General features: G+C 44.8%; 1 protein-coding gene across 15 annotated transcripts in view; it reads left to right on the top strand.

Moving 5' to 3' along the window:
- RIMS1 (regulating synaptic membrane exocytosis 1) overlaps nt 1-17572 on the top strand; it is a 1970833-nt gene that overhangs the window by 1858859 nt on the left and 94402 nt on the right. For 13 of the 15 annotated variants that reach the window (XM_086926498.1, XM_086926484.1, XM_086926488.1 and 10 more), the window contains one exon: nt 6286-6427. In XM_086926498.1, coding sequence (XP_086782624.1) covers nt 6286-6427 — 142 coding nt within the window. The remainder of the gene's footprint in view (nt 1-6285; nt 6428-17572) is intronic. The other 2 variants (XM_086926485.1, XM_086926496.1) reach the window with 1 other exon arrangement.

Consider the following 17572-nt stretch of genomic DNA (forward strand, 5'->3'; position numbering starts at 1 on the left):
GTTATTAAGCGTACGCTGCACGCCATTGAGGTGGGCTAACCAGTTTCTGCCAGTACCTATAACTCGAGCTGTCAAAGATTGCTTTAAGTCACGGTTCATTCGTTCAACTACACTGTTTCCCTCGGGTCTGTACGGAGACGAAAACTTGACTTGGACCCCCAACGAAACCATAGCATCCTTATACGCCTTAGAGGCGAAAGCCGGACCCTGGTCCGAATGGAAGGTACCACAGGCAAAAATCCCTACAAAGACTCGCAAATCCTTAATGACAGTCCGTGAATCAGCGCTCCGATGGGGCCAAACCCACACAAAGCGTGTGCATGAATCAACTGCTACTAAGATATACTTATATGCAGTATCAGAAGAAAAAGGACCGCAGTGATCTAAATAAACGCACCCCAGTGGTTTATTAGGAATGTACAACTGTGTCTGAGGCGGACGCGCAGCAGTTGAAGGTTTAATCTGCTGGCAAATGTCACATTGAAGGACATAATCGCGCGTCTGTTTGTACAGTCCCCGCCACCAGAACCTCTGTTGTAGCTGAGTTACAGTGTCCGAGACGCCCGCATGCGCAGACGCCACACCTTCATGAGCCGCTGTAATCAAAGAAGCCCTGCGATCCGAGTTGGGAATTAAACGTTCACCAACTTCAGGAATTTTCACATAAGGAACCTTATCGGGACTTAAGTGGTATGTATACTTCGAAGGGAACCCCGCAGGATATTTACTTCCCTTCTCAGTGGCAGCAACAGCCGCCAAGATGTCATCATCTATCTTACTTTTGGACCTCGTGACTGCTGCAACTAAGTATTTTGATACTGCTGACTTCGCTGCTTCATCAGCAAGCAAATTTCCGACAGCGTGGACCCCCACGCGCTGATGGCCAAGAGTATGAATTACAAACACGAGTGGCAACTTCTCTTTGAGTGCCGCCACTCGTACCCAGATCATTTTATGTTTTATAGTGCTACCTTTGGAATCACGAAATTCATTCTGAATCCAAAAGAACAAGTTCTCATTGTAAGACTGGACACAGTAGTAAGCCCATTGAATCCACCGAGGGTGCAAAGCTTTAGAATTTGGTACACTGGCTTTCGTAACTGCCTCCAAGGCAGGACATGGGGTAACAACCAACATGCGTTTTCCCTGTGACAGGGAACGTTCCTTGAGAATTGCCATCTGCACAGCCGTCAAAACTTTCTCCACAGTGGAAAAGCGCAATTCAGCCGAAGTGTACAAGTGTGACTTGTAAGCCATAGGTACTGTATCTCCTTCATTAAAAGTTAGGTACGTGAAACCTACCGTCCCCGGGACAATTCTTATCACCAGGTTGGTCTGGTTATCACAAGTCTGTAAGTATTCAGAAGCGAGCAAATCAGCTTGCAATGACTGCAGAATAGCTGAATGCTCAGGCAGCCAGCATGATTTGGAAAAAGATGGTTGTATCAAAGCATACAAAGGCTTGATACGCGGGGCATATTCCGGAATGTAAGTCCTTCCGAAATTCAAAAAGCCCAGTAAAGACTGTAATTTTTTCAGTGTTGTCGGAGAGCGCAACTGTGCGCACTTCTCCAGGAAGTGAGGAGCCAAGCCTTTTCCTTCATTAGTTAGTTCATAGCCTAGAAACAACACTGTGTATTCTGCAATGTGCGATTTAGCAAAATTAAACTTGTAACCCATGTCTGCGAAGTTACAAATAATACTGTTCACTCGACACAGATGCTCCCAAAGTTCGTCGTCTGTGAGATAGATATCATCCACATAGGAACAAGCATCTGGGTCGACTCTCTCCAACCGAGAGACAATGCGGGCGGAAAATACTCCATGACTATTCTCATAGCCCATCGGGAGATGCCGAAACATTTGTTGTACACCGCCGCATGTGAAAGAAGTCCATTGGGAACTTAGACCGTCCAATGAATGGGCATAAAAACCTTTGGAAATGTCAAGCGTGGTTTTGAACCGCTTACGCACAAGACTATTTACAAGGGCAGAGCCGTGAGTATTCTGTACTGCACAGTTACGGCAATGCGAGTTTAAATTCCGGTAATCCAAAACCAAACGGTAAGAGCCGTCTGGTTTGTTTACGGTAAAAAGGGGGTTATTCATCGGTGACACACACGTTTCAATTACACCTTGATATTCCAGTTGTTCAAGGATCGCTGCGACTGAAGCTTTGGCTTCACGTCGTATGGGATATTGAGGTTGAGGCTGCGGCTGAGACCGTAAAGGAATCTCGTGGTTTGGGGAAAATTTATCCCAGCCACACTGATTACGGTACACAGCCAGTGCAAGTGCCAGAGACCACTCTTCTGCAAAGTGCAGCACTTCCACTCTCGAAACTGTGTTCGCGAAACTGGGGAGGATCACCTCCTCCCCTCGTGGAGCTGCGAGCACAAAAGGTGGGGGCCAGTCAGCCTCCGAAAGCAAAATGTCATATGCAGACGACAGATTTTCCCAAAATGCCCCTCTAACGGTACGCTGTATGTCACCTTCAATTAACAGGACAATGTCAAAAAGTCTATCAGGGGGAGCAACTCTTGTATCTGCTGTTTCAATCACAACATAAGTGTCAGTCGCCGTCACCTTCAGTAGTGGACGGAGGGCCTCTCTCACTATGGTAATCTCCGCCGCGCTGTCCAGCAAGGTCAGAGCCCAAGTCAGATTCCGAAGCCTCGATCACGCAATCTGGGGCATGTCGATGCGCTGTTAAGGCTGCGACTTTCTTCTTGGCAAACTGCGGTCTCTGAGGCGTAGAGCCCTCCTGCTTATCTGCACCGTTGCGCGGGCGGGGCTGACCACGTCCTTGCTGGCCGCCCCGGGCCCTGCCGCCCCCTCCACCACCGGTTGACGGAGCCGATGAGTCCTGAAAGGAACGAGGAGAGCGTTGGTCAGAAGCCTGAAAACTTTCAGGTGACTTAATCATCGCGCGGTCGCGCAAATCATAAACACGTTCCGACTGCGCAGGCAACGGAGACGCAGGACGCGAAACCTGGGTTTGTTCTTGTTGCTGTTGCTTACCCTGGTTCTGTTTTCTAGGCCAATTTTGTTTTTTGGACTTGGGCTGAGCGTTCGCCTCCGAAGACTGTCCCTGGGGCTGCTTTTTCTCTTTATCAGAAAAAGTCTTAAGCCCCTTGGCATTGCTGCCAACCATTTTATAAGCCACCACAATTATCCTTGCTAACTGACGGGGTTTGTCTGCGTCGGGAATCACCGCTAATGCGTTAGCCACCTGGAAGTTCACTGCATCCCCCTTGACATTTGCAAGGATCAGATCGTAAACCACATCAAAGGAGCCACACAGGCGCATACCCAACTCAACCGCTGCCTCCGGTCCGTGATCATCTTGAACATGTTTAAGGACCGTAGACAGGTTGGACATAGACGGGGAGCCAAAGCACCTCGAATAGACCGCTGCAAAAGTCTTACCCCATGTCTCACAGTCAACAAGCTCAGGGGCCAAATCCTTCGGCAAACTAAGCGTAAGAATCCGGTGTTTTTCACCAGGATTCGTATTAGGAAACACAGCCTCCAGCTGGTCGAATTTCTCGGCAAGCCAGAAAGGAAAGTCATCCTTATCCTGGGGCTTCTTGCCCATTACGGAATTCACCATGACAGGACTGATTTTCAAACCAGCCTGACCTGCTTAAAGCTGCACACCCCTAGGGGCCGCGCCTTGAACATTACGACTCGTGTAATGAACAAGTGCCCTAATCACTTCAACCGCGACCTCGTGAAGACATCGCAGGTCACCTACGTTACAAGTGGCGCGATTAGGGTGAGGAGGAAATCCAGCCAAAGCGGGCCAATTTGTGCCCGGAATGGACAAAGGACCTAACCTTGGAGCGGTTAAAGCGTGTGGTAGGGCGCCACCAAACCAAACTCCATGCTGCCAAACATCAATAGGTACTTCCTGTGCTCTGTACGGAGCATATTCAGCAGGTACAGGTGACGGAGTGTACGAGTGGAACACACCAGAATTCGCGTCCACTGGCGGAAATGTCACCCACGAATAAAACAGTTCGTACGGGTAAGCATGTTCCGCACTCACCACCAGAACCACAACCAAGCCTTCCAAAGGTACATCATAAGTCCGCAAATGATCACGCACCCCAATGCGACTATGCAGCGGGATGTCCACGGCTTGTGCCATGACTGCACAGGAACGTGAAAAAACAAAGATTACTTTGTAGCACAACTGGGTAGTAATTCAAGGAAACCGTTTTAGATAGATTCAAGCTTGAAAAGACCTATTTTAAAAATAGGTAGGTTTTTCCGACACCGCCGTTTTCCGGAAACGGGAATGAAGGGGTTAAGTTTTGAATGATATACTACTCGAGTGTCATGATATAAGGCCAACAACCGTTGGGCGCCATGTAGCAGGGTTTCCGATCTCCCACAGAACTGTGCATAGAGATCTAGAACCTTAGTGAATTAGGGTGACCCAAAACTCACCTTAGTGTCAGAAATCCCCTTACAGAGCTAGCTACAGTGTCTCATTGGTCATAACGAACTCCCAATGACTTAGACAAACCAGAACATGAACTTTGAGTACCTCAGGTATCGTGGAACACATGAACACTCTTTCGCTCTATAATCATTTCAAACCACAACGGGGAGTCAAAGAACACACGTGCAAGTTTGAAATATTTATTTTTCAATGCAAGGTTCTCAAACGCAGTATCTTATATAATACCAACATACATATTATAAAAATCAGAGTTATCAGCATAGTCACTAATCCATAGTAAGCGAACGGTGTTAGCATATTATAATGCAAAAATCTATAGAAATCTGTATCACCTATATTTCGCGCACCCTATTTAGTATACTAAATTAAATATAAGAAGGTCTCATTTGGGTTTTAGCAGGGCGGGCCCATACCTCTAAATGTCAGCAGAAGAAGATCACATCATCAGCTACCAACTCTCTGCATGCGAAGCACCATCAAGTGTGTTTTTGCATTCTCGGTAACTCTATCTTAAACCCGCTTAGAGCCCAATGTTGGCAGCAACATTATTTGTGTTATGTCTAATGTGGTGCGAGGATCAGGCCTCCCAGCAACCTTGTGTTAGGTTATTCTTAGAGGGTGCAGTTCTCAGTGTGCAGACAGTGTACCAAGTGTACCAAGCACAACTGATATCAGAGCAATAACATATTATTCTCGAATAAATCACATCTTTCGTCTAGGTTGAAAGCTACAATAACAATTATGTGTTGTGTGCAAACTGAAGCCGAAGGAAAATATGTCGTTTAAACATTTAATAAACTTATGCTAACTTAACACAATATATAGAAAAGCAGTAACTATATGACAATAGCCTGCCTTCGGCAGCATGGGCCTCAACTTTTCACTATGACTCTGGTTGGAGCAGGCTGCCATGAGATCAATACATCATCTCTGGTTTCCCAGGGTGATCCTCCATTCATCAGCGCCCCATGTGGATGATAGCTGGCGTGATCAGAAGTTTTTCTAAATGTTTATTTCGTAGCAGCGGAAAGAGAGCTCTGCATCAAACCACCACTTAGTTCCGCCACCCTCCCTCCGAGAAGACCAATAGATAAATTGAAATCAGCGCTCAGGGTTGGCGCCTATCTTGAGCTTTGTGTCATCATGTTTGGAGGTAGGTCTGGCACCTGAGAAGCGTCACAACATCAGGAATCTGTGGTTCTATAGAGTATCCACTTATTTGTTTTTTTATAAACTCTATCAAAGAGCGGCATATAATTAAATAGTTACTTATTAAGGGCCTTATTCACAAATGTAATTACATGCAGTAAAGTTACAGGTGCAGAGTCTCTGCATTGTGGCAGTCTCCCCGTTCAGGTTGGAATCTCCACACTTCAGCTCTCAGTGCAGGGATTCTCCCCATAGTGTGGAGGTTCTGCCCTGAGTGGAGAAACTTTGCATAAGTTACAGTGGCTAGCGATATGTGAAAGGTGTGACTTCAGAGCAATCAAGCTCTTAACTTCTGGATTTTTTTCAAATGAAATCTGAGAGTAGCATTACATTTATTGAAAAAAATTGTGTACAGCAAAGAAATATCTTGTCATTTAAAATTCCTTCCATACTGTAATGCTTAATTGATAAACATGCATTACTTAGATTTGTGCAAATATGCTTTCTAAGAAATCAAGTTGAGTGTTTCCTAACTACTGCAGCCTGTGATTTTATTTTCGGGTGTGCAACAATTACTTCAGATCAAGTGTGTATCTAGTAATAAAATGGGAGTGGAAAGTAAAGATTATTCAAATGTGAGGTTCATAGTTTGCTTTTCTTTCTAGTAGCTAGCCACAAGAAGTTGAAAAGTACTATACAGAGAAGCACAGAAACTGGAATGGCTGCAGAAATGAGGAGTCGAATGGTTCGGCAGCCAAGCCGCGAGTCCACGGATGGCAGCATCAACAGCTACAGCTCAGAGGGAAAGTAAGTAATACTCATGAGAAGAAAATAATTTATAAAACTGTTTACTTTCAAAACAACATTTCGTTGTGGGGCCGCATGCTTTGTATGTACGCATTTGTCAATGGTGTTCATCAAGAAAACAAGGCAGAAATGTAACACAGGCCCTTGCGGCGCAGGGGTCCATCAACCCAGCAGGGGTCCCCAACTCTTTAATGGGGCCCCCATTGAGGCAAAGAAATATCTGTAAGATATGGGAGACTCGGGGCCCTCATCACATTATGAAGGGGCCATATTATTTTGAGATCTGCAACTTAAACAAGGCCCAGACCCACAGTTATGCGTGGTTGTTTACTGAGTGTGTTTCTCAGATGGAGAGAGCAATGTCCTTTTCTAAGGCCACATTACTTTCAATCTATTTTTCCTGGCCAGGATAAAACATGCTATCTATATATATTGAGTGCTCTTCTTGACAACTTAAATGCTGATGCTCCCTGTTAGACCTGTACGCCTTAGAGTGGTCTTTCCCCAAATGTGTTCCCTCCTATCCTTATTTTTGCTTATCTCCTTTTTCCTGGCCTTAGGACCCTGGGCCTTTCACCCCTACTAACCAGTGCTTATGTGCATGTGCTCACTCCTTAAAACAATGTAACTTTGGCTTATCCCCAATTGGCATATTTAATTTACTTGTAAGTCCCTAGTAAAGTGGTACTACCTGTGCTCAGGGCCTGTAAATTAAATACTTCTAGTAGACCTGCCGCACTGATTGTACCACCCACTTGAGTAGCACTATAGATATGTCTCAGGCCTACCAGTGCAACCTAAGTGTGTGCAATTTTAAACTGTCTTTTCGACCTTGCCAGACCCTTCCTTTTTAATACACCTCACCCCGAAGGTAGGCCCTGGAAAACGCAGAGGGCAGAGTGCAATGTATTTAAAAAGCAGGACATATACTTTTAGGACTTTCATGTCCTGATAATGAAAAATGCCTACATTTGTTTTTCACCATGTCAAGGCCTATCTCTCCCATACGATAACATTGGAGTTGCCTCATTAAATTTTATAAGTGTAATTTCCAAATGGGAACAGTAGACCACTTCCTGTTTGGTATCTCTGGAATCACAATTTAAAATCCTAACTTATGGTGGTTAGATTATAAATTACAATTCGAAAAGTGGCACTTTTTGAAAGTTGACATCTTCTTGCCTAAGCCATTTGGTACCTGCAGCCTGTCTCTTGGTCACGTGACTGGATTTGGGTTACAGTTGGACTTTGTGTGTTCCTCCTAGACAGCCACACACAAGGGGGAGCTTAGGTGTGACTGGATGGCCATCACTGGCAGGACTAGTGGAAGAAACTGAGCACAGTCTTACTAACATTTGAACAGGCCATGACCTGTCTTCACATGAAGGACTACATACCTGCTGTAGGTAGTCTGGAGCCAGGGCCAGGAAGGCAGGGCGTCTGTGCACTTCAAAGGCATGCCTCTAGATGCTTATTCCCATTTCAAAGGCACAACTGGGTATTAATCCTAGATCGCAGACACCACCTCTTCAGGACTTTTCTGAGCCTGTGGATACTCTGCCAGGAAGGACTGCAGTGCTGCTGAAAAGACAGCCTCTCTGCTGGACTGCTGCTTTGAAGAAACTGCTGCGCTGCTGTTTTAAGCTGCTGCCCTTTTCTGTTCAGGTGTGAAGGATGGACCTGCATCTCTTGAACCCAGATTGACTCCAAGGGTTACTTGGCTGGGCTCCTGATCTGAAGCCTTAGGGACATAACAGGCTTCCAACAACCTTAGATCTGCACCTGAACTCTGTCAGCTATGAGTCTACCCTGCCAAGTCGTGGCTTCCCAGTTCTGGGCCCTTGGATGTGGGTTTAGGGATCTTTGCCAGCCTACATGGATCCAGCAGAGCTGACCTATCTCCTCTGCTGCGTGGCGCAACCCCAACAGAACCGATGCATCTCCACTGTTGAGTTGAATGTACCCATTGCAAAGTTCTGCGTTGATTTTAGAACCACCACTGCATGACACATCCTCGGTGCAGGTCCTCGTATCTCTCATTGACGGCAGCCTTGACGTTTCTGAGCCAAATCCATCTTGACCTCAGCCAAAGCCACACTCTAGTTCAGTTCCTATGTTCTCTGCCCCCTACATTGTGACTAATATGACAGAACCTTTCCCTAGGAGCTGCCCTCCAGTGATACAACAACTATTTATATCATACTCTGAGCAGAGTCAACCATCTATGATGATAATGGTGATGGTGGGAAAGAATTCTCCCCACAATATGATAACAATTTTTTACCTGAACATACAAGCGGCCCGTCCACTGGACACATCCCTGAGGCAGGGCTGCTCTCCCCAGTCCTCTCATGGAGTCTGCTTCATTCACCATAGTCCTTAGACAGGCAGCTAAAGTCTTAGATCTACAATTGCCTTCCGTTGAGGTAAGAACTAACATCCTCACAGAAGTGTTGGAATCTGGACAATCCTCAACTAAACCCCTACTGCTATTCAACAAGGCCCTGAATGACACCCTCATAGGCACTTAGGCCAACCCTGCTCTTGTTCACCCCTAAACATACAGGTGAGATGACTCTGCTTTCCAAATGCAGCACCCCACTCCTGAGAGTCTAGTAGTATGGATCTCCACTAGCAGGGCCTTTTCACACTTCCCCTCTGGAAAGAGAGTCAATAGGCATTGAGGCATTTGGGAAGATCATGGTTTATTCTGTTAGCTTCACTCTTATGTCAGTCTTTGCAAGCTGTTTGCTGGGAAAGTACTGCCATGCATTAAGAGACTCGGTTACTAAGATCTTTCCAGCAGTCCTGGAGGAATTGTGCACCAATTTGGCACAGACCATTCAAGATGGCCAGGTAATGGCAAAATATTTTTCTTGGTCAAGCCTGGACATGACAGACTGCTCTGGTAGAGCAGTTGGCACTAGTGTGGTGCTCCAGCGCCATGCGTGGATGCGATGCACACACATTTTGGTTGACATTTAGGTGTCACTCATGGATATGCCTTTTAATGGGTCTTACCTCTTTGTCAAGAAGGCTGACTCTGCCCTCGAGTGCTCTAAAGAGAGTAGAGCTACTACACGCTCCCTCACTCTTTCCACACCCACATTGCAGTATCCTCTGCAATTCCGCCCCTTTCGGGTCATCACTAAGAGCTTTGTCTTCAGACACCATCAAGTCCTTTCGAGGTCTGTCAAACAGCATCCTTACCAATCCCCAACCCCTCTGGCAGCAGCCTCCAAGCCTTTTTAGTTCGTCCTTAGCTGAACATGACCACCCTGTGGGACGTGGAATTACTAATTTCTCCACATGTGGCAAATGGTAAAACCTGACAGGTGGGTGCTACAGATCGTCAAGATAGCCAATTCCACCTATATTAGGGTGTCTTTCGGAGGACTATTTGTGCATTTTTGACAGGAAGTTCATATCCTTTTGGAGAAAGGGGCCATTCAGAGGGTCTCGACCTTGGAGGTCAGAGCTGGGTGTTTTTCCTATTATTTCCCAGTGCCGGGAAAGAGCATAGGCCTTTACCCTGTTTTAGATCTTCGATCCCTCCTTTTCTTAGGACAAATTCAAGATGCCCATGCTAGTCTAGGTTCCATCTTACCTAGATCCAGCTCAAAGGATGGGGGCATTGGACATGCAGGATACCAATTCCCATATACCTCTCCTACAGGTCCACGGGCAATACCTATAGTTCAAGGTGCGCCACAAGCATTTCCAGTTTACCATGCTCCCTTTCAACTTCACCCATGCCCTTTGGGTGTTTATGAAGGTGATGTTGGTGGTCGCAGCATACCTTCAGAGTTCGGCGGTGTCAATTTTACCCTATTTAGATAACTGGCTATTGAAGGCGCTCACTACAGCCAGTCTCAGACCACCTCCAGATGCCGGCAAACCTCCCTGCATCATTAGAGTTCGCTATAAATGTGCCACGGTCACATCGAACTCCTCCTCTTTAGAGGCTCCCTTTCATTGACGCTATCCTGGAGACGGTGCACTTTTGGGCCTTCTCTCTGAAAAACGACTCCAGGGCATTTGAGGTATGGTCCCAATGTGTCAGCCTCATTCCTGGGGCAGTGAAGATACCTTTGAGGCTTCTTGGTCTAATGGCCTCCTGTATCCTGCTCATCGACCAAGCCAGGTGGTCTATGTGGGCTTTGCATTGGATCTGAAGTCTCACTGGCCCCAATACCAAGGTTAACTTCAAGATTGCATCCATGTTTCAGAGTAGACTGCAACAAATCTTCAGGGGTTGCTGTTCTACTGCAATTGAATCAACAGCAAACCCCTCTTCCTACCCCCGCTTGGAGCTTACAGTCGGGACAGATGCATCGCTACTGGGTTGGGGAGATCTTCTGCAAGAGATGTGTAGATCATAGGAATCTGGTCTCCAGTGTAGACCCACCTCTTCATCAAGCTGATAATGATGTAGGCCAGTCGCTTGGTGTTCACAGCCTTACTATTATCCATTAAGGGAATGCTTGTTCAGGTCCTCACAGTAACGTGTGGTATTGCAATCAATCTTCAGTGCTGTGTTGGGTCCTGTGCTTTGTGCCAGGAGGCCCTGCGGCACTGGACCTGGCTGAATAGTACCAGCATTTCCCTGATTATACACCACCTGGTGGGTATTTATGCAAAACTCAAACAGTACTAAGGTAAAAATACAATGCGAGGTAAATCCCAAAACAATGTAGAAAAATAGAGTACATTTTGATAAATCAAATAATACTAAAACAACTAAAATCGAATAAGTAAAATAGAAGATATAACATTTTAAAGTTTGAATGAAAGATAGTGGCAAAAAGCGCAAAGTGCCAAACACTATTATCTGGTCATGTTAGACCGGTGAAATATAGGGCTGACCTCAATAGAGCTCATGTAAGAAACAGGAACCAGGGTTGCGTTGGAAAGTTTACATTCTGAATTAGAAAGTTTTATGGATAAAAAGTGGTTATCCATGAGTCATTGGCGGTTCAAGCTGGATCCGAAGTGGGCCTCAGCGATGGTGGGGTGTTGATGCATAGGGTCCCAGTGCGGTTTTTGATGAAGGCGGAAAAGATCAGAGCTGACAAAATCCGAAGCATGTGCCCAGGAAAGCATCAACATTAATGGGTTGCCACTCTTCATCAGTTCCAGTGAAGCCCTCTATGTTTGAACTTAGAAACTTTTTGGAAGTCTGACCTCCTTAAGTGGGGCAAACCTGCAATGTGGGGTCAAACCATCAAATCGACGGCTGCTGCTTTGATGAAGGTTCCAGTCTCTGACAGTTCCCCAGGCTGAAGGTTGGCAAAACGCTTTTAAGTCCCATAGCTCGCTGTTTGGGGGCAAGAGGAGTACACTAACAACAGCCAAGGGTCTAGGACCCTGAGAACACCACTTGGGGGGGTGACTAGCATTCACTCTATTGGAGGCTAGCAGCAGCGTCCAGCAGTTGGTACAGGTGACCTAGGCAGTTGCAGGGAAAGTGCCTCTGGAAGCTTGTTGTATCCCTGTAGCTTAAACAAGAAGTTAGCCAACTGACCCTCGGAGCCCCTTCTGGAGTCCTGGTTTGAGGTAAGTATATCCTTTCTTCTTTCCAGTTTCAGTCAGCAGGGCAGTTCTTCTTCTGATCTTCACAGGTCCAGGAGTGTTCTGAGGATATTACTGGGCATGCCTCATTTATGCCGAGTGTCATCCTGGAGGTGGGGGAAACTCCTGCCCGCACCCTAGGCAGTGGGGTAAATGTTCACAGGGGTGATACTATCCACTTTTGCAGCACCTACCGTGTGTTTTACTGTGACCTATACCACAGTGACCCTGATGGCAGAACCTTTCTTCCCCTGGTCAGAGCTCTCTGTGCACACCTACAAGAGGCTGTGATAATAGGCACACTCTTCATTGTAGTCACTCCAAACCATTTCTGTGGCAGCTTCCCCCTCCCACTGGGTTGAAAGCCAAGTTGATTTGCAATACAAAAAAGGAGGCAGGCCTTGTTGTGAGCTACATCTGCCAGTGAAAGGGTAGTCATCCTTTGAAACACATGAAGGGGGTGGACACAGTCCCCCAGGCCATCTTGATTAAGGCAGCAAAACACCTCTCCAAACCCAAACCCTTTGTCAACTTTATAGGAGCAATGTACACATCCACACAGGGGAGCCATCAGCAATCAGATAACACTGGACACTGGCAGAAAGGCCCATTTTGGCTTAGGCAGGTAAACGATTTTATAAAAGTCTAATTTTCAAAATAGAGATATAAAAACTGGAACCATTCTTTTAGCGGCTCCCAAACTGAAACTAAGCAATATATGTTGTTAAAGTGTAACCCAATGTAAAGACAGAGGGACATCCTCTTTGATTTGACTTTAGTGTAATCCAATGGTTTCCTATGAGAGAGCTATCCGTGCCAGAGTGAAGTAAAACTTCTGAGGGTTTTCACTATCAGTGCAAGTAAAACATTAAAGATACCTGTCCTGCTTTATAAATGCCATGCAACCTGTCATGGCTACTTAGGGCCTACTTTAGGAGTGACTTAGAAGCAGGTCGAAATGGCAGTTTTGAAACTCCACACCCAGGCTGCAGGGTAGGCCAAGAGACATGCTTTGCAGTGCTACATTAATTGGTGGAGCAAAGACTGCTGAAGCCCACCAGTAGCATTTAATTTACAGGTTCTGGGTGCAGGTAGTACCATCTACTAGGGGCGCACAAGTAAATTAAATGTGTCAATTTACCAAGTTTAAAAGGGAGAGCCCAAACACTTTACCAGTGGTTAGCACGAGTACAGTGTGAAGAGTTCTATGGCCACCAAAAGTGGATTCTGCAAAATAAACCAAAATAAATCTGGGGGAATACCATGCAAAAGATTGCCATTTCCAACATTGCTCAATTCTTCTGAAATTACATAAAAATCTAATATTGAGTTTTGTTTACACTTAGCCTTGATTAACAAACCTAAACCTTTTTTTCCAAATGCACATTGCACCATATAGGTTTGAAAGTTTTTTATCATATATATAACCAATTCTCCTTAATTTTGATAATCTATTAGAACCAACGAATTTTACTTTCTCTATCTGAGGCCTTAAGGTCATGATGAAACTGTGGGTGACAATTTATACACCTTCTCGAGACACTGGTCCTCCTCTAATTCTCTACTAGCATTTGTATCGTCAGCATGTAGACCATAGATCATCACTGTATTTATTTTGTACCCTAGAGAGCTGAATTATCACCCATCAGCCCCAATAGCCTTACCTTGTTCCTAGGATTTTGATATCAAGCTCTGGACCAATTTAAGTAAGCTACTCTTCCAATGCTCATGTACTGGTTAGCAAAAAGTGTTATTTCTATCTGTTGTGGATTAATCCTCTTTATTTAATGACATTGTTCATAATCTCTAAATAATGCAACATCTTTCTTACTGCTTAAACCATTTGTATCCCAGATACATATCTTGATGCACCCTTTCAAGACTAATGTTAGGCCTTCTGTATTGCTACTATTTGACTAAGGAAGGTAAAAAGAAACATTACTTTGTAATAATTGCCTTTTAAAAGAATTTGAGGAAATAAAACTCTAGCAATCCTAACAACATTTCAATCTTTCTTTCCTGTAGACCATACACTCATCCACCCTTCAACCCGCCTCTAGTCTCCCGACTACCTCACGATAGGAAGCCTCTCCTTCATATGTCCTACTTACAACACTTGAGCCATGTTCTACTAGCCTTAACTTTGAACTCTATTAGAGTAAACATAATTCTACTCTGCTTTAATTTGAGGTGGACGATTCTGAGGCACCAGTAAGATCTGATGGGATCTTATATCTTTAGGTGGTAAAATGCTAAACATTTCTTTATGTTTGCAAGTGTTGTTTGTCTTAACTTACTGATAACAAAGGTGAGCATCTTGTTATTTTTGAACACCATTAATTTGTCTGGTAATATCACCTTGACTAAAGCGCCAAGATCTGTGAATTGTACTATGATAGGCTGGTGGGGAAGCATGGTTGTGCATGCTCTGGTATTGAATTTTGTTGACCTTAAAATTACTAAAAATATATCAATATTGTTATTGCCTGTTTTCTGCCTTGAAGGATATTTGCAGGAAACTGAGGTGCTCTTTGTGTAGATTCAATTTGTTTCAATCAACAGTCATCATTTGTGATAGATAGGATTTTTTTAAAGTCATCTATAAACAAAATTGTGTCAGTTTCACTGTATTGCCCCTCATTAATACAAAAAAATGCAAATGATTCCTTCTTGAGTGATTTTCTGTCTTCCTTACTTTTCATCACTTTATGTCTGCCTCATTCTTTTGTGATACCGTGTCTTGCTTTTTAAGCTCTAATCTTGTATGCCATATTTCTATTTTCTGTAATTGCATTCTGAATCCCTTTACATTAGTACCCAACATAACAATGGAATCATGCATTAAATTAAAATTCAGATCCATAGATTCAAGTCCTCTTTGGATTTCTTTACTCATTGGAGTCTGCATTTTTGCTATGCACGTTTTGAGGGAATATAATCTCTGATTAACTGTGCCAACATTTGGTGAGGCACAGATGAGATCAGCTCAAGGTATGTCTTGTCACATTTGAAAGTAATCATCATTTTAGCAGTTATAGCCCTGCCTAGTACACATTTCTTCTGGCGTTTCATTTTCTTCAAGCCCCTTTTTTTGTTCTTGAAGAACCTTATAAGGTTTCGGCGCATCATCCCTTTAAGGATCCCGGTTTGATATCCCTTTCTAAAATGACTTTCTTTTGTACCTATGGTTGATCTTGCTGACACACCTGAGGCTGCCAAGTGCCAATGCTGGCACTCTTGTACCATGTTGCAAAGGTGTCTGCATTATGGGCAGGATTGTTTCTGTATGGGAAGGGATACCTTGGTGCACAAAAACAATCCTTGGAAGTATATTCCTCTATGTCTTGTTACATCTCAATAGGGAAGGCGTAGCATTTAGCTTCCTTTTCAGGTTTTTTAGCTTCTGTAAATCTGGGAACGCACCAAAATCCATGGGTACGAGAATGGGAACACCCATGCTCCACCAATGGAACGCCTTCTCAACACAAGGTAACACTGCCTTGTGCTACTTTGTTTTTACTAAACTAAAACTATGCGAAACCAAACAAAGTGACTTTGCTAGGCTTATTAAATACCAATAAGGATTTAGCATAGGGCTGTGCCGAAAAGTGAAGCAACCCGGATTTAAAACCTTTATAAATATGCCTCCCTGTTTCCACTTCTATTTCAGACCTCTTGGGATTTTCATCAGCATGAAGAGTGGGATCATAGTTCATCTAATCCCTTGCTTTATATTCTACTTTAGTACCATTGTCCTGGCCCTCCCTGGTAGTGTCTTTTTGCAAATTTTGAACATTGTTGCCTCCGTATTTGTTTCAAATTCAGAAGAAATATGTAGAGGTCTAAATAATATATTCTTTATATCAGATTCACTTTTACTCCTCTCGTTTCCAGTATAATTATTTACATTTTCTTTATTTTAAGATGCAAATCCCAGAATGGAGGTTTTATTGATCAATGTATCTCAGTCTTAGTCTGGATCTAACTTTTAGGGTCTTACGATTTCTAGATTTCAGCTCTTGTTCATCAGTTTTGCAGCTCTCTTTAGTTGTGCCTAGCCTTCCCCTTTTTAGGTTGAGCTTTAGCTACAGTGTGTATGCGCTGCTCGCTCTGCGAGGCATGCAGTGGTAGAGTATGGGAGACAAGCAGCCCTCACTCTCCGCCTATATTTTTCATTGGCTTCTGTCTTTGTCCTTCGTAAACTCTGTCTTCTAATTTATTATGAGGCTTGTTAGTCCTGCCTTATTATGGCCATGTCGTAATTTGTACCTTCCCATGGCTATTGGTCCCTTTAATTCAAGTGTTACACTGTACGGTATATGTTATTAATAGCACTATTTTTTTCTGTGCCTTCTCACCCCCTCCCCCGCACGCACTCCCCTTGTTCTTAGGGTGACCAACCATCCGTAAATTTCACGGACTGCCCGTAATTTGGGCCTCCTGTCCGTTGTCTGTAGGAGTTTCTTCCATGGACGCCTTTTGTCCGTAATTTCAGACATTGGCGTGAGCTGCCTCCTGCAAGCAGCCTGTAACTCACTGCAGGGGCAATTTCACGCACCTGCTGTGATCTGTGGCCTGCAGCAGTCCCTCCCCGACCTGGCACAGACTGCTATCAGGCCCATTCTCATTCTGTATTTTGGCCTAATTATCACATACAGAATGATAATGGGCCTCTTTACCCAGTGACATCATTTTGGATCTGGTGTTTTTTTTCCAGTGGGGGAGAGGGTGCATGTAAGATCTGAGAAGCCTTCAGCTTTGATCTTTTTCTTCACTTTTTTGGGGGGAATATGCAAACACAGGTGTGTTTCACTCACATGCACAACAGATACAGTGAGTGCAATGTTCTCACAACCTAAAATAAACGTATTTTGACTTGTGCTTGTGTTGGTTGTCTCTACTTATGCACTATTGCGCGACTACCTCTGATGTGTATGCAAAAAGTACCTTTTCTCGCAAATTTTCGTCCTGAATTTTCATCCTGAATTTTTGTCCTGAATTTTGACCCTTTGTCCTGAATTTTTGCACTCACTGTCCTGAATTCGCACCCATGCCAGTTGGTCACCCTAGTTGTTTTTGCCTTCTCGCCCACTCCCACCCACACTCCTGTTGCCCGTGCCTTCTTCCCCCTCCCCCGCACTCCCGTTGTCCATGCCTTCTTGCCCCCCGCACTCTCTTGCCAGTGCCTTGTCGCCCCCTTCCCCCGCCTGCACTCCAGTTTGCAATGCAATAGGTCTCGCTTAAATGCGAGTCCTATTGCATCGCAAATGCTTAATTTTTATCACGAGGTGCTTGCTTATTTATTTTGTTCTGAGTTGCGTGGAGGAGGACAGTTTGGAATGCTATTGTCTGTCCCTCGCGACGCAATCACTCAGCAGGCAGGATTGCAGACAGCAGTGGTCCCCAGCACGGAAAGAGCATAGTCACAAATGCTAGGCGGAGAACGGCCCTGTGAAGCAGCGAGGCCAAAAAATAGCCTGGCACAAAAGAAGGGAGCAGAGACAAACACACACTTCCCTCGGCGATGGCGCTTTCTGGGCCACTCCCTTCGAGAGACGATGTAGTGTGCGGTGC

This window comes from Lissotriton vulgaris, chromosome 6 (assembly GCF_964263255.1).
Source record: "Lissotriton vulgaris chromosome 6, aLisVul1.2, whole genome shotgun sequence".
NCBI lineage: Eukaryota > Metazoa > Chordata > Amphibia > Caudata > Salamandridae > Lissotriton > Lissotriton vulgaris.